Source organism: Gossypium hirsutum, chromosome A05 (assembly GCF_007990345.1).
Source record: "Gossypium hirsutum isolate 1008001.06 chromosome A05, Gossypium_hirsutum_v2.1, whole genome shotgun sequence".
NCBI classification, from domain to species: Eukaryota; Viridiplantae; Streptophyta; class Magnoliopsida; order Malvales; family Malvaceae; genus Gossypium; species Gossypium hirsutum.
Genome location: NC_053428.1, coordinates 31916828 through 31942220, shown reverse-complemented (window position 1 = coordinate 31942220; position 25393 = coordinate 31916828). Strand labels below are relative to the sequence as shown.

General features: G+C 35.6%; 1 protein-coding gene across 1 annotated transcript; it reads left to right on the top strand.

Annotated features, from left to right (window-relative positions):
* Window positions 1-83: 83 nt before the first annotated feature.
* LOC121228911 (zinc finger MYM-type protein 1-like) lies at window positions 84-12327 on the top strand. Its single transcript, XM_041111932.1, has 4 exons — window positions 84-167; window positions 846-896; window positions 10030-10850; window positions 11088-12327. Exons 1-4 carry the CDS (start codon window positions 84-86, stop codon window positions 12325-12327), a joined length of 2196 nt encoding a protein of 731 aa, XP_040967866.1.
* Window positions 12328-25393: the final 13066 nt, after the last annotated feature.

Sequence of the window (25393 nt, the reverse complement as noted above, 5' to 3'; positions counted from 1 at the left end):
TAAAAAAGGAAAAAAGGACTGGATTGAAAATTGCCTAAAAAGCAAAAGGATTAAAACTACAAATATACCCTCTTAAGAAAAACATGCAGTTCCCAGATGTGGATCAGCTCGGGCCATGGTTGTGCCAAAATGATGCTGTTTTGACGTTTGGTCATTGGCCCAAAACGGTGCTGTTTCATGGTGCCTATTTAAACCCAAAATTAAAAAAAAAAACTCATTTTTGTTATCTTTCAAAAAAAAAAAAGCTGAAACCTTCCCCTCTTTTTTTTAAAAATTTCGTCCCTTGGCTGGCCTTTGGCTCCGGCGAACCCCCTGACAGCCACCGGTCGTCGGCGATGGGCTCCGCCGTTTCCAGTGGCCGAAAAACATCAAAAGACCCCACTTTCGAGCGCTTTAACTTCTCGAGTCCAAATCTGAGGGAATATTTCCCAAAAATCTTTCAAAAATCACAAAAACTCCAAAAACTTTCATTTGTTTTTTTTCTTTTTTTTAGGGGTTTGGAAAACCCTAAAAATTACCAAACCCTCCACCCACGGCGGCAGAGTGCAAGCATTCCGTAAGTTTTTTTGATATCTTTCTCTCTTCTCTTTTTGTATTTCTATAAAATATAAAAAAATAGAACGAGTAATAAAGTCAACTTTTTGAAGTTTTTGTATTTTGTTTTTCTATTGCCCCCCTCTTTAATCTTACAAGAACTAGGCTTTTATAGCCGTTTTAGATTACAGTATGCCTTTTTTTTTCTTTTTTTTTTTCTCTTTGCTATGCTACTATTCTTGCTATTGTTTGTCTTTGCTTCTTTTCCATTTCTTGCGCTGTTTCTGTTTTCATTTCTGTCATTTTTTCAGGCGTTGGCAAGGTCAACGGAGGAGAGACGCTCCCAAGGAATCAAGGGCGATGTTCGCGCTGACAGCGGCGACTTAGGAACTATGATTTTTTTTATTTTTTCTGAAAATTTTGGGCTTTAGGATTTAGGTTAATTTTGGGCAATTAGAAATTTGAGCTGTAAAATTTTTGACTTATTATTATTATTTATTTTATTTCTTGGTTTATTTTTTATGGGCCCGGGCAAATTTGAGCATTTACAATTATAATTTATCATCTTCTTCTATTAATTTCTTCCCTCTTAACATGTATGAATAAAACTTTTTTTCTTTTGTTACATAAATTTTCTAAAGTTTAATATATCCAAAATTACTATAAATTTTATTTTCCAATCTCTTTCTCCAACAATAATTCTGTTCAATCAAGTTGGATTTATATTTTATTTACTATTTGTATTCAATGAAATGAAATAATCTTTAGAATTATAACTCATATTCTAGATTACAATGAATAGAAAAATACTGAATGTAATATCATTGTGTTTGCTCACTAGTCACCCTCAGCTTATATATATGATGAATGTATTTCTTCTCAACATAACTATTATTTGCTAGTGGGATTGATTGACTGTGGAAGCATAATTCAAATTTCAGGTTTTTTATTGCAGTTGTCTTTACTGAAGGCCAAAATAATGATGCTATTAATTTTTAAGTGAATTTGGATCTAGATTTTATTTAGTTTAAAAAAATTCAAGTGACATAATGAGTCAATAGAGTCTTTCATATATATTTTTTTAACTATAAAACTAAATAATATCACATTTTTATCAACATGCAATTAATTCGAACGGGTTATAAAATTAATTAGTGTTAATATATAAATAATGAAAGTAATACTCTAAAAACAAATGTAGATTTAATATATAGTTTTGATACTTAAATTTGACATTTTTCTTAATTTAATATTTATAATTTTTTTTTACTAATGTTATTCTTGAACTTGATAAAAGTTACACGTATTGCCCTAATGAATTAATACAACTACATAATGAGATAGTAAGCAAGAAAAACATGAATATTTGTAAAGACATTAAAATATATGAAATATCTACATCGTTTTTTAATGAAAATAGTGGCTAAGGAGTTATATATTTCTCCTAATCAGTGTAGTGCTTAAAGCAATCCAACGGTACAAGTATCATTCTAAAGCAGCCTCATAGTCTAAGATCAGGTTGATCATACATTTGTAAACCATTGCTTGAATTTCTTATAAATTTTACCATATAATCAGTTACTTGGTTGCAAACCCTCGTAACATGTCTAATTGTTGCTTCCTATTGCATATGAAGCATGCTCTTCATACGTAAACCAAGAGAACATATATCCAGTCATATTCACATATGTTACTATTTGAACAACCTTTACACAGTCACTTGCAAGCATAACCTTTGAAAAACTTTTATTCCAAATCACCTCCAAATCACCATGAATAACTCATAGTTTCGAATGAAGAATCAAGGCAGTGCCAATATTCCTACTAAAGCTCGATATCTATACGCCTTGTGAATCTTGAATAACACCACCATCTTTGGCATTACTCGTTTGCACACCGGTTGCTCCATGACCATTGACTTTGACCCATCCTTAGGTGGTGTCCACTTCCTAGGTCTTGCATCAGTTGATCTCTTCTTTTTGTCTGCAACAATTTCAAATCCACGAGCCAAGCTCCAGCAAAGTTTATACGGAATTGGAATGGATGAATGCAGAAGTGGATCGTAAAGTTTGTTCAAGTCGAAGATTTGACTTAGGGCTCTAAACATTGGGAAAGAAACTTGAATTTTGACACAACTTGAAATGCAATCAAATCCAAGTTAGTTAAAATAATTAAAATAAGTAGCTAAGATAATTTAAATAGAATAATAAATCTACGATTAGAACAATAAGGAAGAAAATAAAGAAGATAGATGGAAAGATAGAACGTGGTATGTAAAAGTCTTAAGAAGCCTTAAAAACACGAAGAACCCGCAACTCCCTTCAAGCGACTCTAACTTCCCCTCCAAGAAAGAAAACTTGGCAAGAAAAAGTTTGAAAATGACCCCACAATCCGAAAAGATTGTTAAAACTCTTCCAAAAGAAACTTAAAAGAAATTCTTGAAAAGAAAAACTTAAAGAGAATTTATTAACTCAAAAAAAAAAGTTAAATAATGATGAATTGTGTCCAATGCAAAGGCCTATATATAGGTTAGCTAAATAAATCTAAATAAAACTCTTAAGTATAGTAGAACTCTAATTAATCTAAACAAGAAGTAGTTTTAACTAAACTTTTTTGTTGACATAAAACTCCTAAGTAACTTAAACTATTTAATAATTATTAAAATTTTGGATAATAAAATAATAAAATATTAAGAGCTAATAAATATAATATTGTCTCATATATAATAAAAAATAAGCACAAAACTCAAAGCCAATATGATTTAAACTCGAATTAAAAGCCCGAAACTCATAATTCCTGTCATAATACGTCCAAGAATTCTGCTCACACAGACTATATTAAAACGGTCATAATTTGAGCTCCCAAACCGAAAATTGAGTGATTCGAAGTGAGTTTCAAAGCTAAAAGATAGATCTTCGAACGCCATGAAGACATATCAACCCATAAATGTCTGGATTCCATCCAAAAAGTCTTTGTAAGTCTGTTGGTTTCCCAAACTTGAAAATTGGCAACTTCGGTGAATAGAATTTAATAAATTTCACCCATCTGTGCATGTATCATTCACTCTTTCCTCGAAAAGATTCGCTCTCGAATTTTGGTTTGATTTGCCTGGCCTTTGACATTGTTGTTGGGCCTTGAGGTAATGTGAGCCCATCACATCCATGGGTCTGAAATTGGGCCTTGAGACTAGCATCATTCACATTCCTCAAGAAGAGTTTTAAACTAAACTTTCTTATTGACATAAAACTCCTAAATAACTTAAATTACTTAATAATTATTAAAAAAAATTAGAATAATAAAATAATAAATTAATAAGAGCTGATAAATACAATATTGGGCTCATATATAATAAAAATTAAGCACAAAACCCGAACCCAATTTGATTCATCCTCGAATCTTGGTTTGATTTGCTTGGCTTTTGACATTTTTGTTGGGCCTTAAGGTGGTGCGAGTCCATCACATCCATGGATTTGAAATTGAGCTTTAAGACTTACATAATTAAAATAATAAAAGAATAAGAGCTGATAAATACAATATTAGGCTCAAATATAATAAAAATTAAGCATAAAATTAAACTCAAATTAAAAACCCGAAACTCGTAATTCTCATCATAATCACTTCCAGAAATTCTACTAGCATGGTATTAATTAAAACGGTCATAACTTGAGCTCCTGAACCCTAAATTAAGTGATTTAAAGTGCGTTTCGAAGCTAAGAGATAGATCTTTGAACTCCATGAAGACATATCAACCCAGAAATGCCTGGATCCCATCTAAAAATTCATTTGAAATCTACTGATTTCCCAAACTTGAAAATTAGCAGCTTCGGTGAATGGGATTTAATAAATTTCACCCCATACATGCATGTATCAAAAGTGATATCAACTTATCAAAGTTATAGTTTGCTTGGCAGAACACAAATAAGTTGCACTACTTCAAAATTTCCTTGTAGATAAAACCAAACAGTGTACAATACTCTTTTAGGCCTTATGTGAATGACATTCTTCGTGTTAACTATTAACCGTTCTTGTGTTGTATAAGCGAATAAACTATCATAGTGATCTAATGTAACATCCTACACCCGACCCAATGTCGGATCTGGGTATGGAGCACCACGAGTCAAACCATTGAAATCATTAAACATTGTCTTTTAAACCTAACTTTCCAATTCGACAGGTACCCATTTACCAAAGTGGTGTTCCGTAAATTTGAAAAAACATATATAATTGAAAATGAAATTTAAAATGGTACCACGCCACTCTAGAAGGTTAAAGATACAAGTAAATAGCCTTTGACTGCAACTTAGAAACTATCCATTAGTTCATACGAAATTTCCTTTTGAAATACTACTCGAGCTATAATTTAAAATTCAACTCAATTTGATTTAATAACACCATAAACCATAATTAATAATAAGCAGCAAGGTTGCCAATAAATATTCAAAAGTACAAAATATAGTTTTCAAAATACAGTGTGGTTTCTTTTAAATGGGGACATCTAACAATCATCCTAGTACCCCTAACAATTACATGTCACATAAAGAAAATTAGAAAGGCGCACAAATGGGTCGCTAGTTTGGTTGTTCCCTTGCTACCACCACGTTTAACTAACGACTTGAAAGTAAGAAGAAGAAACTAGTTAAGTTCGAGAGAACCTAATGAGCTTTTGGGAAATGAATCCCACTAAAAACACCTTCAGGAATTGAGAGGTTAAACTTAAACTAATGCCAATTTTGGCGGACTCAAATCTCTCTCTAATCTGAAGTATCCACTGGCGGATACTATCGTGATCAGACTCAACCTATCAGTGGACACTAACTGTTTTGGTATCTTGAATATGAAGGACACAAGAACATTTGTTCTGCGTATACACCACTTATACGGACTACCTCATTTTAACTATTAGGTTTACTGTTTACATTTCATGCAACGTGCACTTCTTATTTTACACACATGCACCTCTTTTTCCCATATACTCCCTTCCTTGTATTAGCTTCTGATCCTAGTTTCAAAGAACCATTTTTTGTATTTTCACGCTGATCATTAGAGTTATTTACCAGTCATCACCTCCGTACCCCCTAACATTCATCCTTTTTTTTGAACACACGTGTTGCCTCGCAAGGCCGGGTTTTCACCAGTCACAGTTTGCACTAGAGTGTTATACCAGAGGTAAATCATATTATCGTGTATCTTTTTTTCATCATTATACACAACATCCCTCTATTGCCTCTTTACACCAGTCTAGATATGGAGCTTGTGCACCAAGGAATGAGCATTTACACTATGTATATATCATATTTTTGGGGTTGTTTTACAGTTTATATCCTTGCATGCATCGATTCTTTGAAGCACTACTTTAGACACGAGCACCAGAACTAAAGGACAAAATGACTTACCTGGTTGTACAGTGATAAAGGTTAAATGAAATAATACAGATATCAGACTCAATATATCAAGGAACTCACCAAATTTCTTTACTCGAAGCTTTATCTACTCTATGGATTCCTTCCTTTTGGTACTGGGACCTTTTCCCATTTCTTTAGCTAAAAGAAAATAAAACGACTTCTTTAATAATAAAAAACAACCAAAACTTTATGAAATAACAAGAATTTGCAAACATGCAAATAGTTTCTTGATAGAAGTTTCCTCCCAATCCAACATCCAAATGAAAATCCTATTGAACCATTCTTACAACAACTTTCTATTTGGTAAAACTTAAAAGAAGGTTTAAGAGTTTACCAGCAAACAACTTAGGACAGAAGCTTTCTTAAGCTTAATAGGCAACACTTTCATTAACGATGAAGAACTCTCCTAGTTTTTCTTCAATGATAACAAAGACTAGCAGAGAAGATGAAACGAAAATCTTCTCTCCACTTCTAGGCTATCCTATTTATCAATAACTCACACCCAAATTCCACTCAGGATTAGCTCTAATCAATCATTATTCTCATATGCTTCCACTAATAATCACATCCTACGAGGCTCCCTAAGTGTCATAATTATTGACACATTGCTGTAACTGGAAACACAAAAATATACACACTTTTTCATGCCCTTTTTAACTCAAATTCATGCAGGTTCGGTAAAATTCTTGTTGAAAAATATATAATTATTATAAAATAATCATTTTGTACTTAAATTATTAACGTAATGAATTTTAATTAATTTTATAATTAATTTTGATTATTTTCGACAGATTTGCACAAAGGGCGAAAAATAGCTCAGCAGATACTGCTAGAAACGCAAAACAAGAAACAATTTTGAAGCATCAAGGTGAATTAATTTTTTAGCCTAAGACGGTCCAAATTATGTGTATTAATTCATAATATAATTAATTTTAATTTATATCTAATTTAATTTGGGTTAAATAAATTATTATTAATTAATTATGAAAAGTAGCCCAGTTGAGCTGAATCGAGAAAACTGAACCGACTGAGTACTAGGCAGCCCAAAACTGTTGTAACGACCCGAACTTCAAGGTTATAGGAAAAATATATTTTCGGGTCTCTGATTCTGAAAAATGGATTAGAAAATATTTATGAAAAATAATTACGAAGTTAATTGAGTAATTAACTAGGCTTTAATTAAGTGAATTTAGCTTAATTAAGAGTAATTAGGAAAAATGACTAAATTGAATAAAGGATGAAAGTTGAATTTTAGATTAAAAGAAAATAAAAAGTACCAAATAGAAAATTATACCTAATGTATGAACTTAGGTGGCAAAAGATGAAAGAATCTAGGATTTTCTTAGATTAATTAATTAATTTATTATTATAGTCATTATTATTTAATTGATATTAAATTATTATATTATGAAATAAATAAAAGAAAGATAAGTTTACAGTGATAATTTGATACAAGTGTATGAAAAAAAAATACATGTGTAATAATTATTATAAATACATTTGTAATACATGTGTGTATTTATTTATTATTTAAGTAAATATTAATGTTGTTATTATTATTGAATTGATATTATATTATTAAATAAAGACAAATGTGTGGATATGATTTGATACAAATGTATTAATAAAAAATATATACATTTTTAATACATGTATTTGATATTAAATAGATATTTATTATTTAGTAAAAGATATTTATTAATTAAATAATTATATTATATGATATGATTTTTATGTGATGAATAAATAAAAGTGTGACAAATGTAAGGATATAAATGAATACAAATGTTAAATAAATATTGGTTATTTAACAGATTTTTATTAATAGATATTTATAATGTTATATATATATATATAACAAAACTAAAAAGAAAAGAAAGAAAAGAAACAGAATAGTCAAACGTAAAGCAGGGGAAGGAAAGAAAGAAAGAAAGGAAAGAAAGAAAAGGGGAAATTCAGGGTTTGAAGTTTTAAAGTTTAATAGGTAAGTCAATTTAGCCCTTTTTACTTAGTTTTGATGTTTTAAAAGCTTTAGAACAAAATTTTGACAAAATTAAGTTAATATTTTGAAAGTTATTAGATTTCTAAATATTTTTCATGTTGAATAAAAAGATGAATTAGGGGTTAAATTGATAGAAATTCAAGTTAGAAATGAAATAAGGATTGAATTGTAAAGTAATTCATAAGTTTTATGTTGTAGGGACTAAATTGATGAAATTTTGAAATTAGAAAAATATGCTGGAAATTTTATAGTTAAGTATGAGTTTGGACAAAATTTGAATAGAAATGGAGTATGAATTGAGATAGAAAAAGTAAGTGAATTTAGTTAAGATTAAATTGAAATTAAAGTAGACATTGAATAGAAATTGTATTAATTAGATATAAATTAGTAGTGAATTAACGAATATGAATTGTTTTAATTCCCATAGCTAACATTGTCTCGGGATATTTTGGCTAAGCAAGGCAAAATGGCAAAGACAACGGGAGTTAGCTCGAGAAAATACAGTTTGTATTTCTATAATCTGAACCTAGTTATTAATTGTTATATTTTTTATTCAATGCAATTAATAAATGTTGAAGTGAGAATTATTGTGTTTATAATGGAAATGGATTAATTTGGTATGTGATGAATTTATATTGATTGAATTAAATTGAATTATATATTATAAATATATATGTGTGTGAATGAGATATTGTGCAATTATGATAATTGAATTTTGGATAAATGTTATGATAAATAATTAAGATGAGAATTATTTGTATTGTGTCTTTATAATATTGAATTGAATTGATTTAGTGTGTGATAAATTTATATTGAATTGATTTATGAATATATATGAATGTTTGAATTGAAATGAATATTGATGTGGAAATTGAATAATAAATATTTGTTATATTGGAAAATATATGTAGTTGGAAGTGTGATGAAATTGATAGAAAATTGTGATTATTGTGAAATTGAATATTTATTAGTGAAAAGTGAATGGAATTATATTGAATTGAAAATATATAGTTAATTAATTAAAATATGAATTAATTGAAAACTGAAAAGTGAATTAAATACTCTATTAACTAGTCGGGCTAGTCGGATATAGTTGGCATGCCATAGGATATGGAAGAGTATGGGTTTTGCCGGCTTACTGATCAGGCACTTATGTGCCGACTACTGTTACTGTTACCGTTACTGTTACTGTTTCGGGTTTGTTCCGGTGAGGTACTCTGTGTACCGTACTGCTACTGTTACTGTTACTATTACTGTTTCGGCTTCGGCCGATGAGGCACTATGTGCCGTACTGGTGTGTTGGTTGGATCTGTGTATCCGTCTAGGTTCGAGTCATGTTAATAGGGGTAAATAAAGGAACTGGAAAGATCGACTGTTACTGAATAATTTAATTGTTACTGTATATTTGATTTTTACTGAATAATTGACTGTTATTGGATAACCGATCAACAGTGACGAATCGGGGGGGCTGGCAGTGGCCCCGGCCCCCCCTAAAATTATAAAAAAAATATTTATTATTTAGTCCCTTTAGATTTTAAAACTTTGACCCCCCTTAAATTGTTGTTTGGCCCCCCTTTCCAACTTTGAACATTAAAAAAAACTATTTTTTTAATTTTATCCATATAATATATTTTAACTATTTAACTTTAAATATTTATATAATATATTATTGTAATCAACATTAATATAACATTAAATATAATATTGATATATTTCTAACTTTCTTTTTTTAGATGATAGTTTTTAATATAATATTAAATGTGAACTTAGGTTAAAATTCAATTTGTTAACTAGTGAAAAAGAAGTCTCTTTTCCTATTGCTATTAACAACTATTGTCATCAACGTTTGTCCTTCAAACGTGGCTTCGAGTTCATCTTCTAAGGTTTTTCTTTTCATCTTTTTGTAATTTTACAATTGTTTTTATTGTGTTTTAAAGTTTAGATTGTAATTTTATTTTGTAGTTATTAATTTTGTTTTTATTGTGTTTTAAAGTTTAAAGTTTAATTTTATTTTATAGTTATTAATTTTTTTTTATCTTTTAAGATATTGTAGTTATGAAGTCGTAAACAATTGATTCGTTTTTTAAAAAGAAAAGTACAGAGACTACACAATCACCTTCAGAAGCATCTCAAATTGAGGTACCACATTCATCGTTTGTTCCTTTAAACTCTGATGCTCGTCCTTCTAAAATTCCTAGAGTTGAAGATGAGGCATTTGATTTGTCTAACTTAGAACGTGAACCTGGGTTACGTAAGCAAATATATGAGTATCCAGTTAATATGCGTGATGAAATTCGAAGAGCTTATATTAAGGCTGGACCTTATCAACCTATTCTTTCAAAATATCCTGCTTCCAATTCAAAAAAGCATCCTCGTTATTTTCAACCATCATGGTTTAAACAATTTTCCTGGTTAGAATATTCACCTTCTAAAGATGCAGTATTTTGTTTGCCTTGTTTTCTTTTTAATAGCAATCCAACTAGTCGTTTTGGATCAATAGCATTTACTCATAATGGCTTTAGTAATTGGAAAAAGGTACACGATGGATGCAATTGTGCTTTTTTGACACATATGGGAAAATATCCGAATTCACTGCATAACAATGCACAACGAGCTTATGTAGATTTAATGAATCAAGCTCAACATATTGAAGTATCACTTGATAGACAAACTACACAACAAATTTCAGCTAATCGTCTACGTCTGAAAACTAGTATAGATGTTGTTCGATGGTTGTCATTTCAAGGGTGTGCTTTTAGAGGTCATGATGAAAGCTCAGGATCAAAAAATCGTGGGAACTTTCTTGAACTGTTATCACTATTAGCATCGTATGATGAGAAAGTTGAAGATGTTTTGAAAAGTGCTCCACAAAATGCTAGTTATACTTCTTCAACAATACAAAAAGAGATATTGTAAATATATGCCCATAGAGTTCGTAACGTAATTCGTGAAGAAATTGGTGACAGAAAGTTCAGCATTATTGTGGATGAAGCAAGAGACAAGTCGAAAAAAGAGCAAATGGCAATTATTTTGAGATTTGTTGATAAACAAGGATAGGTAAAAGAATGATTTTTTGATATAGTCCATGTTAAAGATACTGCATCATTGACTTTGAAGAATGTAATTTTTAATGTTCTCTTGCAACATAGTTTTGACATACAAAATATCCGAGGTCAAGACTATGATGGAGCAAGCAATATGCGTGGGGAATTTAACGGCTTGCAAGCTTTGATTTTGAATGATTGTCGATATGCTTATTATGTTCACTGTTTTGCTCATCATCTTCAGTTAGCTTTGGTTGCAGCAGCTAGAGAAGTGGTTGAAGTGCATCAATTTTTTAAAGACTTGTCTGATATTGTTGATATTGCTTCAGCTTCTTCCAAACGACACGATGAATTACAAAAAGCCCAAGCAACTGAAATATCTCGTTTGGTATCCATCAATGAGTTAGCAACTGGAACAGGAATGAATCAGATTGGCACTTTACAATGTCCTGGTGAGACTCGATGGAGTTCCCATTTAAATTCAGTTACTAGTTTACTGAAGATGTACAATGCTACTAGCACAATTCTTGAAAATCTAAAAAATACCGCATCTAACTATTCTCAACGAGGAGATGCTCATAACGCATATAATAGATTGAGATCTTTTGAGTTTATTTTTATTTTGCATGTGATGAAGGAAGTATTAGGGATTACTGATAACCTTTGTCAAGCTCTGCAACGTCGTTCTCAAGATATATTAAATGCCATGAGTTTAGTTTTGACAACGAAAGATTTAATTCAAAAGTTGAGAGATGATGGATGGAATGAATTGTTGAAAAATGTGATATCTTTTTGTGAAACTTCGGAGTTGGATTTTCCAGATATGAATGCTCAATACATTGTGGGTCGTAGTCGCAACAAGAAGGAAGATGTTACAGTGGAGCATCATCATCGAGTGGATATATTTTTTGCTACAATAGATACTCAGTTGCAAGAATTGAAGAGCAGGTTTAACAAAAATGTTGTCGAGCTTCTCACTCTTACTACAGCTTTAGATCCCAAGGAGTTTTTCAAGTTATTTGATATTGATAAAATTTGCATTCTTGTGAACAAGTTCTATCCAGAAGATTTTTCTCAACAAGAGAAAGAACGTCTCCCATATGAGTTGAAGTATTATGAACTTGATGTATGTAAGCATCCTGATTTGAGAAAAATATCAACACTTTCTGAACTTTGCAGAAGCTTAGTTGAAAGTGGAAAGTCAGTCATGTACCCACTTGTTGACAGATTGATTCGTCTTATATTGACGCTTCCAGTTTCAACAGCATCCTCAGAACGTGTTTTTTCTGCCATGAAAATTGTGAAGACTCGACTTCGTAGCAAGATGGAAGATGATTTTTTATGAAGTTCTTTGGTTATGTACATTGAGAAAGAAATTGCAGAAAAGTTTGATATAAATGAAATAATTGATGATTTTATTAAGGTCAAGGATCGAAGAGTGCAATTCAAATAAATTTTAAGATTTCTTTCTAGTTTATTTTTACTTATTAAATTATTTTTCTTTAATTAATTTTTATTTTTAAAGTAATTATTTTTCATTATCTCGACCCCCCACTTGAAATTTCCTGGCTTCGCCCCTGCCGATCAATTGATTGATACTGAATAACTGATTATTATTGAATAATTGATTGTTACCAAATAACTGACTGTTACTGAATAAATAATTATTCTGATTGACTGATTGTTAATGAATATTACTGATTGATTAATTGCTATTGAAAAATAATAAATGATTTTGAGTTTAAAGTAGACCAAAACATTGGTTGGAAAGTGAATGTCTGAATACTCATTGAGTTTGAAAAGTTCAATATATATAAATTAATATGTTTTATAATTGTTTAAGTGTTCGGATTATAGAAATACCACTGAGTGTATACTCAGCGTACGGTTTGTTTCCGTGCGCAGGTTAAGGCTAGACCATTGAATCAGCATCCCAGGCCGATCCCGAATTCAATAAGGTAAAGTATGTTGAGTATTGGTAATGGCATGTACCTAGGATGTCTTATGAGAGTTATTTAGGTTGTGAAAGTATTGATAAAATAAGTAAATTATGGTTGGCAATGGTATATAGTATGAATTTGAAATTTGAAAGAAAAATTCGTAGTAATTCTCATTTAGTCCCGAATTGATTTTACTGTTCATATTGGACCGCGAGGGCCCATTAAAGGGACGTCATCTTAAAATTATGATGAGTCTGAATGTTTATATTTAATTAATGTCGTATTGTATTGTACTGATTGGTAATGTCTCATAACCCTGTTCCAGCGACGGTATGGGGTTAAGGGTCGTTACAACTGTCTCACATGCTACCCAATCAGCTTGCTTGGCTAATTATTTAGCTTGCAAAATAGCCCTTGAAGACTTTTTTAAATTGCAAACAAACCCCTCCACTATTTGTGCCTTTCTAGAGTTGCCTTTACTTTAATATAGCAAGTTTGAAAACTTCAAACTTGCCACATGATAAACATGTCAAATTGCATATTTTTTGTGCTTAATTTGGTTTATTGATGAACTGAACCCTGCTAATTAAGTGTTTTTATGATTTAATTCTTGTCAGGGATGCAATTGATCAAAAGCAAGCTAAAAATGAGCCAAATTAGAAGAAAATTAGTAGAATGGGCCAAAGCGAAAAGATGGAGCAAGCCAAGGACTAGTCATAAATTTGACTTTGTAAAAAGCCAAAAATAGGAAATTCTATTTTAAGTTTATTTTAATTTTATTTATTTTTAATTATTATTATTTTAGATTTTATATTAATTTTCTTAAGCTATTTTTAGTAAACCTTATCTATATAAATAGGGGGTTTTAGTTCTTCGGAAATCATCCATTAATCAATTGTCTTTACATTTCTATTTCATTTTGGAATTCCATTATCCACCTTGTTTTTCTTTTTCTTAATTCAATTGAGCATTAGATTATTTTGTCTTCTTTTTACAAAGTTTGTCTAATTCTCTTTGCAAATATTTTTCCTATCCATTTCCACTACCTTTTTCATATAATTTCTATCATTTCCATAACCTTCAAGCATGATTAAATTCATGCCACACTAAACCCCTTTCAGTTTTAAGTCGGTGTTAACCCTGTAAAAAAAACCCGTGAGTTACGAACCCGAGCTGTTTAACTCCCAACTTTCAATATTTATTATTTCTCCGGATTAAGAGTATGACTTCGTCAACTCACAAAGTCTAGACATCACTAAGTCAAAAAAGACGTCGTTTGAGTTAGTGTGGCTAGACGTACAGTTGGAATTCCGAAAGGATCGATTGTCTAATTGGTCTTCCGTAAACACATTGGCGTGCCAAGTGGGGATTGCTGTTTGGTTCCGTCAAGGGAAGTAGCAACCAAATTTAAATGTCCCAAACGTTTGAGGGCATTGGTTCGAGTTAGGCTCTTCTAGAACACAAAGCTGCCGGAGTTCTAAATCACGAATGTTTCTTAGGTTGTTCGATCGGTAAAGGTTAGTTATAGGACGTTCCATAACTAATTTACACAAGGAAGAGTTGGTGTCCGATGCGTCCTTGGTAGCTATAACTAGCTTATCGGAAAAGAGGAGTTCACCTAATTTCTAGGAACGGGTCAAAGACGGGAAAACCCGTGCTTAAGGCTGAGCTAAGTTTTATTGATTTTTTTTAAAATTATTTCATTATTTATTTTTATTTCATTTTTTACTTTTTATTTTTTACGTTTTCTTGTGTTTATTTCAGGTTTCATATTTTATTTCCCCCCCAAACGTCGCGGGCACGACAATTGCCCAGACACTAATCTGGTCAAGAAACAAACAATTTTCAGTAATTCCAGTCTCTGTGGGATCGACCCTACTCCCTATACTGCTTTAATTTGCAAACTAGGTGTAGGTTTATATTGGTAGAATCGATAGCCATCAGTTTTTGTGCCGTTGCCGGGGACTGGCAACACTTACAATTGTTTAAATTGTCTTCATGACCAGATCTTCATCCGAAGATCTCGAATATGACCCAGAGATCGAGAAATCAGCGCGAGCACGACGAAAAGAGACAGAAGCTCTTAAACGTGCAAGTAAATCAGGAATTGAGCTAGGACAGGGGATCCTAGAATCTGACATTGAAAAATTGAGCGAAGTAATTCGTGTGGAAACAATTCGACGTGGGAAACAAGTAGAAGAGGTTGAACCTGAGACTGAACCACTCTTTGAAACAAAAGGCAACCTTGGTGAACTAGAAAGGATGGCTAACCGAACCATTCGTCAACTAGCTGCTGCTCCTAACGAGCAAACACCATTATGCATTAACTATCCAACCGGAGGAACTCTTTTCGAATTGAAGTCGGGCTTGATTCACCTTTTGCCCACTTTTCGAGGCCTGAAGAACGAAAATCCACACACTCACTTGAGAGAATTCCACATGGTCTGCTCAAGCATGAAACCCCAGGGAGTACCCGAAGATGAGATCAAACTTCGGGCCTTTCCTTTTTCTTTAGTTGATACAGCAAAAGAATGGTTATTTTACTTACCTCCCGTTTCTATCACAACGTGGGATGACTTATCTCGTGTATTTCTTGGCAGGTTCTTCCCAGCGTCACAAGCAGCCGAGCTTAGGAGGGACATAGTGGGAATTCACCAATTGGAGAGTGAATCGCTCTACGACTACTGGGAGCGGTACAAAAAACTGTGTGCGATTTGTCCTCAACATGGGTTGACCGAACAATCACTTCTTCAATATTTCTACGAGGGTTTGCTCCCTATGGAAATGAAGATGATCGACGCTGCTAGCGGAGGAGCGCTTGTCAATATGACCCCTCAAAGGGCAAGAGAGCTAATATCCACCATAGCGGCCAATTCTCAACAATATCGGCCAAATTCAGAACTAACAAGACGGGTTAATGGGGTAAACGTTTCAACTTTAGAAGATAAATTGGATAAGCTTACAAATCTTGTTCAATCTTTGCTTACAGAAAAGAAGAGTTTGACCCTACTATGTGTAATTTGTACTACGTCTGAACACCCGACGGATTTGTGCCCAATCCTTAACGACAATTCAACGGCACATGTTGACACTATGATCCTTTCTCCAACACCTACAATCCCGGGTGGAAGGATCATCCCAACCTGAATTACAGAACTAATCCCCGATACAATCCACCATACCAACCGAGACCTCTGCAACCACCACCACAACATAAGTCGAGCATATCTCTAGAAGCTATTGTGGAAAGACTTGCTGCCGATGCTACAAAATATCAACAGAGGACAGACACATCAATACAAGAGTTAACTAATCAAGTTAGTAAACTCTCGATGGCAGTTAATCGCTTGGAGTCTCAAGGTAAATTACCTTTCCAGATAGAGCCGAACCCTTGGCAGAATGCCAGTGCAATCACTTTCGTAGCGGAAAGGTTCTAGAAACAGTTCCAGCCAAAAATCATGGGCAAGAAAAGGAACGAGAAAAGTAAATCTCGGATCCAACAGTAAGGCCAGAATCAAAATTTCAGAAACCAGTTGTGATGCCACCTCCTTTTCTAGGGAGGCTTGCAAGGGATAAGAAAGATAAGGAAGAAAAAGAAATCCTCGAGACATTCAAGAAGGTGGAGGTAAATATCCCTTTACTCGGCGCTATCAAATAGATCCCTCGTTATGCAAAATTCCTCAAGGAATTATGTACTAGCAAAAGGAGGTTAATAGGTCACGAAAGAGTAAATGTAGGAGAAAATGTCTCCGCAGTGCTGCAAAAGAAAGTTCCACCCAAATATAAGGACCAATGTATGTTTGCTATTCCTTGTGAGATAGGCAATATAGGCATTAAGAAAGCCATGTGCGATTTAGCGGCTTCCATTAATGTTATGCCTTATTCTATTTATAACCTGATTAACGCGGGTCCTTTAAAAGAGATAGGAGTAATAATCCAGTTGGCGGACAGGTCAGTCGTCTATCCCAAAGGGCTGCTTGAAGACGTCCTTGTTAAAGTTAACGAATTAGTTTTCCCTGCAGATTTCTACATTATTAGTATGGAAGATGATAATTTAAATAATTCGTCTGACATTTTGCTTGGAAGGCCGTTTCTAAGTACCGCAAGTGCAAAAATAGATGTTTGAAGTGGGACACTGACCATGGAGTTTGATGGCGAAATCGTGAAATTCAATGTCTACGAGGCCATGGGTCATCTTAACTTACTATTAAATATTTCTAGCATTGATATTTTAGATTGTTTAACTCAATCTTATTTTGAATATCATGACTTTGATGAGTTGGAAACTGTCCTTTACAGAAACATTGACATGGATATTTTACATCATCTCGAGGAATTCGCAGTCATTGAAGATCCGTTGCAAGAGATTGTCAATCACTTGGAAACACAACCCTCATTGACAAACCGAGGTAACCAATTTGAACTATTACCTTTCCAGACTAAAATGTTGCCCTCGGTTTTGCAGCCACCGACCTTGGAGCTTAAAGCATTACCGGACCACCTTAAGTACGTCTTTTTGGGAGAGAAAGACACCTTACCGGTAATAGTGTCAAACAAGTTAACCAAAGACGATGAGGAAAGTCTAGTTCGAGTTCTGAGAGATTATAAGAAAGCCATTAGTTGTACGATAGCTGGCATAAAATGGCTAAGTCCATCCACTTGTATGCACAAAATTTCCATCGAAGACAACACGAAACCAAAGAGGGATGCTCAAAGGCGCCTCAATCCACCCATGATGGAGGTAGTAAAGAAGGAGGTCCAGAAACTGTTAGATACTGGAATGATATACCCGATTTCTGACAGTGATTGGGTTAGTCCGGTTCATGTCGTGCCCAAGAAAACTGGCGTTACAGTGGTAAAAAATCCGTCAGGTGAGCTGGTCCCTACACAAGTCTAGAATGGATGGAGGGTTTGCATCGATTATAGAAAATTGAATGCAGCTACCTGAAAAGACCATTTTCCACTCCCCTTCATCGATCAAATGCTCGAGTGATTAGCCGGTAAGTCCCATTATTGTTGTCTCGATGGGTACTCAGGATTTTTCTAGATTCCAGTGGCTCCGGAGGATCAAGACAAAACGACTTTCACGTGTCCCTTCGGAACATTTGCGTATAGACGGATGCCATTTGGACTCTGCAATGCTCCGGCCACCTTCCAAAGATGCATGGTGAGCATATTCTCTGATTACGTCGAGAAAATCATCGAAGTCTTTATGGATGACTTCACGGTATACGGTAACTCTTTTAACGAATGTCTCAATGAATTTAATCTTGTTTTAAATTATGAGAAATGCCATTTCATGGCTGACAATGGATTAATTTTGGTTCATATAGTTTCCTCGAAAGGAATCGAGGTCGATAAGGCAAAAACGAATATTATTAACTCGTTACCTTACCCCTCATCAGTGAGGGAAGTTCGTTCGTTTCTTGGCTATGTAGGATTTTACAGGCGATTCATAAAAGATTTCTCGAAAATCGCGTGACCACTTTGTAGTCTGTTACAAAAGGATAAAGAATTTGAATTTGACCAGACTTGTAAAGACGCGTTTGATGTGCAAAAGCAGAAATTGGTCTCCGCTCCTATAATGCAGCCACCAAATTGGAACTTCCTATTCGAAATCATGTGTGATGTGAGTGACCAAAGTGTGGGAGCTGTTCTTGGCCAAATAATAGGGAAAGAGCCTCATGTTATCTACTATGCTTCGAAGACTTTGGATGCTTCCCAAAGCAATTACACAATGACCGAGAAAGAATTATTAGCTGTTGTGTTTACTTTAGATAAATTCAGATCTTACCTATTAGGTACTAAGGTAATTATCTTTTCTAATCATGCTGCTTTAAAATATTTAATAGGTAAGAAGGAGGCAAAACCCCAACTGATCAGGTGGATTCTACTCCTACAAGAGTTCGATTTTGAAATTCGAGATAAAAAGGAATGCAAAAACCTAGTAGCTGACCATTTGAGTCGATTACCGATTCCAGTAGACGACACACCATTGAAGGACAACTTTCCAAATGAAAACCTGTTTTCAGCAAATGCAGTGCATCCTTGGTATGCAGACATAGTAAATTTCCTCGTCACAGGTACTGTTCCTTCAAATTTGCCAAGGTCTAAAAAATATAAGATAAGAAAGGATGCACGATATTACATTTGGGACGATCCTTACCTTTGGAAGCATTGCTCGGATCAAGTAATATGACATTGTGTAGCAGAAACAGATGTACAGTCTATCTTAACTTTTTGTCATTCTTATGCATGCGGAGGACACTTTGGACCTAAATTCACCGTACACAAAATTCTCGAATGTGGATTATTTTGGCCAAACATATTTCGTGATGCCTTTTATTTCTGCAAAACTTGTGAAAAATGCCCAAGAGTTGGGAACCTTAGTCGTCGAAATGAGATGCCTCATACTCCTATTCATATTTGTGAAGTTTTTGATGTGTGGGGCATCGACTTTATGGGTCCCTTCATTTCTTATTTCGGTAATTTTTATATACTCTTAGCTGCTGATTATGTCTCTAAGTGGATAGAGGCAAAGGTCACTCGCAATGATAATGCTAAGACTATAGTTGACTTTCTTAAAGGTTCTATTTTTTTCCAGGTATGGCACTCCGCGAGCATTAATCAGTGACAGAGGAACCCATTTTTGCAATAAGATCGTAAGTGCACTTATGGAGAAATATGGAGTAACTCAAAGAATTGCCATTGCTTACCATCCACAAACAAACGGGCAAGCTGAAGTGTCAAATCGAGAGATCAAGTCTATTCTAGAAAAGACAGTTAAACCTAACAGGAAGGATTGGAGTTTGAGACTGAATGATGCACTTTGGGCTTATAAGATAGCTTACAAGGGACCAATAGGCATGTCACCTTACCGACTCGTTTTCGGTAAACCGTGCCATTTTCCGGTCGAGTTAGAGCACAAGGCTTTTTGGGCAGCTAAACAATGTAATATGGAAATGGAATCTGCGGAAAAATCTCAGAAATTAGACATCCAGGAACTTGAGGAAATCAGGAACGATGCGTATGAAAATGCTCAAGTTTATAAAGAAAAAACGAAAGCATTTCATGACAAGTTCATCACTAGGAAGCAGTTCTCAATAGGACAAAAAGTCCTCCTATACGATTCCACCTTAAAAATCTTCGCTGGTAAGCTTCGATCCAAATGGATAAGACCGTTTATTATTACTAATTTATTTACGAATGGTGCAATGGAAATTCAAAGTGAAGAGACGCGAAAGTGCTTTAAAGTGAATGGTCAATGACTAAAACCCTTTTTCGAGAATTTTCAAACACACACAGTTAAGGAGATTGTTCTCGACGAGCCCAAAGTCTGAATAACAGGTCGTCAAGCTAACGACGTTAAAAAAAAGTGATTTTTGGGAGGCAACCCAAATTTATTTTTATTTATTTTATTTTTAGTTTAAGTATATTAGGATGTAAATAAATTAATTAATTCTTATTTAACTTAGTCAATTTGATGTTTTAAGGAACACTATGGGAGTCATTAATTTTGAAAACGACGAGTAATGAAGGTGGCGTGGGCACGACTTGCTAATTTGGTGATAGTAAAAAAAAAAAGAAAACCAACATTCACTAAACACATTTACCCACATACCAAAATACCCAAACACCAAGCCCAATTCCCATTACCTTCAAACCCAAATAAACCACCCCAACTACCCATCCATCAACCCAATATGCATCAACCCAAACCCAATTAAATCCACTTACCCAACACCTAATCTAATTCATCCATACCCAAATACCAACCCAACTACATAATACCCAAAACAAACCCAAGTGAGCAAAAAGAAATGGGCCAAACGGCCTAGATAACCCAAAGAAACAAAAAAAGGAAAATAAAAAAGAAGAAAAAGAAAATTAAAACACAAAAAAAAACAAAATCCCTAATTTCCCAAATTCTTCTCATCTTCTTCATCTTCACTCAAACAAAACCCTAACCCAACACCAAGCCATGCCGTCCCCGTCGCCGACTATTGCCGTCGCATAACCATTCGCCGGCCTTTCATCACCGCCGTAGCACCTCGCCACTCCACCTCGCACCGACGAACCCAAAACCAACCCTCTCCATTTTTCTTTTCTTTTTTCCCTTTTTCATCCTTTCTTCCTTCAACTCCCCTACCACCTACCATCGTCACCGTTCAGAGCCACCACTACCGTGCACCGCCGCTCCTTTTCCCCAACCCCCATTTTTATTCTTCTTGTTATTATTTTTTCTTTTTCTTCTCTTTGAAACACACAACCTATCACCTCTCATCAAAACCGATACCCCCACCATCACCAAAAAAAATTTTAGCCAAAAACGTACCACCCGTCCTCACCGTCGCCATCGCCGCCGTCACTACCGCCGTGCGCTGCACCTATCACCATAACCTCATCCCCTTCCGTGGTCCTTAGCACCATTCGCTTAGCAGCACAGTCCAGAGCCGCCTTATGCTTAACAAGCCAGTCCATTCCCAGAATGAGATCAAACTCTCCAAAAGGTAACTCCATTATATCGCCAGGAAAGATCCTACCTTGAGTTTCTAAGGGTACATCCCTTATACAGCTTGTCTACTCTAACCGATTGACCCAAGGGACTTAGCACAGATACCCCATTCACTATCTTATCAGAATGCACTCCCAAAGACCTAGATATGGCACACGCAACATAAGAATGAGTAGATCCAATATCCACCAAGGCAGTATACGGCATATTAGAAACTAAGAACGTACCAGTTATGACATCAGGTGCGTCGCCCTCCTCTCACCGACGAGCCGCATACACCAACGCTGGCTGTCGAGCCTCAGCATTTCCGGCTTCCCTACCAGGCGCTCCTTGACCTCGACCATTTCCATTCCCATTTCTGCCCCTACCTTGTCCACGTCCTCTCGGTGGTTGTGGTCCACCTCTCATGGGTTGAACAACCCTTTGTACAACAACCTGAGCCTGATCAGCTCTCTGTGGACAGTCCTTAACTCTATGCTCCATAGATCCGCATCGAAAACAAGCACCAGAACGTTTCCTACACTCACCCAGGTGTACCTTACCACAGTCCCCACAGATTGGCGGTCTAACCACATTCATCGAAACGGCTCGAACTGGCTCCTCCACTCTCGCCCTTTTGGCATTCTTGTTTGCTCCACCCGAAGGTCCAGAATCCCTCCGGAAACGGTTCCGATCTTTCTCACGGTTCTACCTTTCAGTACGCTTTACCTCCTCAGCGATCTTAGCTTTTTCCGCCAGAACTGCGAAGTCACGCCCCCTCTGCGGAGCAATCAGCACCTTGAGGTCATCTCTGAGTCCATCCTCAAAGCGAACGTTACGCTCATACTCCGTAGCAACTATTCCCACACCATACCTACTCAGCCTCAGAAATTCAGCCTCGTACTCAGCAACAGTTTTGCCTCCTTAGACCAGATTCAGGAATTCTTTCCTACGGGTGTCCACATAACTTGCCCCGACGTACTTTCCTTTAAAGGCTGTCTTAAGCAGCTCCCAAGTAACCCTATCAGCTGGGGTTCCATCCCTCACGGTGAGCCACCACTGATAAGCCTCATCTCGCAGCAACGATACGGCCCCCTTCAGCTTCTGCTCCACAGAACAGTCCAAGTCATCCATAATTCGTTCCATGGCCTCCAACCAATATTCTGCCACATTCGGGGCTACACTGGATACGCCCCTAAAGATCTCCGCTCCATTAGCCCGGAGTCGTTCAGAAATCGACCCTCGAATTCTGTTGCCCGAACTTACCCCGGTAACCCATTCCAGAACTCGAAGCATTGCCTGCGACAGGGCGTCATCCCCGGCACCATGATCATGAGATTCCACTTCCGTTGCCGAAGGTACCGGTGCTTCTGCTGCTGGCATATGTCCTGAAGACGAAGATCCCGCTCGAGCTCTTCCTCGGTCTCGTCCACGGCCTCTACCTCGAGCTGTTCGCGTACTCATATCGTATAATCTGATTACGAATTTTATGCATTAATTTTAGAATTCCAGTGATTATTACAGATGTTTTATGATTCAAATAGTAATTTAGAGATGGTTTTCGTAGAATCGACGTCTAACTACAGTTTCAGTCTTTTAGCAAGCTTTTCTAGGGTTTCAGTAGCATCCTATCTAGAGTATTCAAGTAAAGTTTCAGTACAGATAGATAATTCAGACTATATTCAGAAAAATTCAGAATACTTACAGGCTTGGGCTGGAGATTCGGAATGCCACCTTCAGAAGTCCAGTTTTAAAAACCAATTTTTTTTTTGAAAATCTTCGTTTTTGTAAACCCATTCCACAGCCGAGTTGTTGCAACCTGGCTCTGATACCACTAAATGTAACACCCCAAACCCGGCCTAAACGTTATGACCGGATCCGGTACGCCACATCGATGCGTTCAAAACGTTCCGTTTTACTTAGTTTGGAAAACTTAGTTGGGGTTGTAAAAGATACTTTTTAAAGCAGGTTAAGGTGAATAGAAGCTGTGCAGCAGGTAGGAAACCAGGAAGAAGAGGAGGTGAGTCCGTTGGACTGCTTAAGTACCAAGCTCCCTTCGGATCCAATCCTAGACATGCACACCACCATTGCCACACCTTAACGACTCATATTATTTTGAGAAAACCGTTTGGTTATGTCTATCTTAAGAAAATGATTAAGTTTGAAAACGTTTGCTTAGCGAAAGTCTTATTTGTAATCGTGTTATTTTGAAATCCCTTAATGTTTTTGAAAACGCGTCCTAAAGCTAACCCATTTTCCTTAGTTATCATAGTTTTTTCATCAGAATAAAATAAAATAATAAAAGTAAAACAAAACCATAAAAATAATTAAAAGGCCTTATTACACTTAAAACCCAAAACCATAGATGAAATTAAAAGGACGTCCAGTTCACCAGAAAGAAACCAGGTTCGTAGAAACATGTGGCCAGTCCAAATCCCTCACAGCTCCAAGCCCACTACGGTTGAGTATTACCTGCGAGGATGAAAATAATGGATGAGTTTTGGAAAACTCAGTGTGTAATTCAACCCAACCATAGCCTAAATCAGTTCAAACCACAGAGACAGAATAAGTTGGCCTCAGCCCAGAACAGATATCAGAATAAAGCCCGTAAGCCCAGAACAGACCAGAACAGATATATCATACTTATGCAGAAACCCAACCATATCCAACCACATACACCCCCATACCATCCTTTCACCATGTCGGGAGACTACTCGACCCATCCAACTGCTACACGCCACAGAAATATGCAGCATGGCTGCCAGATACAGAAAATGTGACAGAGTCACCAGATACAGATATTTTGTGGCAGTGCCACCAGAAAAGATATACGTGGCAGGGCCACCAGAACAGATAATTTGTGGCATAGCCACCAGGACGCTTCCTCCATAATATAACCCATGTCCCCATGCAACAGATATAAATTCATGGCATACATCATACAGATTTAATTCATCATGCTTTTCAGACAAAATTAACCCTAGGGGTATAAAGGTCATTTTGCATACATAGGGGTATAATGGTAATATTACATACATAGGGGTATTCTAGTAAATCTAACTATTTCTAAGGTTTTCATGCATCTCGTAGCTATTACGTTTAGCCAAAAACACTTACGGAGCGTTCTTACCGAATTGGGCCCGTTGGCCCATTGACCCAGTTTTGGCCCATTAAGCCCAAAATATCAAAACGCACGAAATCGCGCGTACTGCAGTTTTATCACTTCCGATTACCAGTAATAATTACCCATACGTCTCACAAACATTCGCACACTCGCAAGCACCCAAAATACCAGTTTTTCGGTATTTCGGCTTTTCAACTTTTGCCGATCTAGCCTATGAAAGGGTGTCAGTTACACACCTGATTTGTGACGACTTGCTGACAAGATCCACGCACGAACTGCCTACAATTACGTTGCTACAATTCTTAGATTGCAAATCACAACACTAATCTCCATAATTACTTACCCATATTCGACTTTGTCCCTAAAAGCCTTTAAAACTTTACCTTCTTGCCGAAATCCGATGGCTAGATCCAAGTCTGATCGATCCAAAGATCCAAGCCTTCGATCCAACCCTTGAGAAGACACTAATCATCAAAATAAATCATCGGTTAAAGACCCTTTATGCCCTATGCCCAAATCGATAGCCTCTCTAGATTTTAGGGACTTCGGCTTTTTCCCAACTTGAAAAAATAAGACTAGATTTGGAGTGATGAACACTTACCACTTATTCCTTCCTGCTTTCCACGTAGATCTAATGCAGATTCAACCTTTAAACGACGGTAAAACTTGAATCTAGAAGCTTTGAAGTTTCGGCTATAAGTCCCTAACTCTATAGTAGTTTCGGCTTTTCTAGGTGATATAGAAAATAATGATTTGAGGCTATAACCCTGTGTAATGTTGTCGGCAGATGCTAGGGGTTTAGAGGAGAGGAATGTTGGTCAAAAAGGAAAACATATTGAGGAATATGGCTTTG

Bases quoted from the DNA above. Each gene is read 5' to 3' on its own strand.
- LOC121228911 (XM_041111932.1), top strand. From the start codon at position 84: ATGCAGTTCCCAGATGTGGATCAGCTCGGGCCATGGTTGTGCCAAAAT. The intron at 168-845 runs GTGCTGTTTCAT...TCATTTTTTCAG, and splicing joins TTGGTCATTGGCCCAAAACG to GCGTTGGCAAGGTCAACGGA. The intron at 897-10,029 runs GTTCGCGCTGAC...TTTTTTAAAAAG, and splicing joins CCCAAGGAATCAAGGGCGAT to AAAAGTACAGAGACTACACA.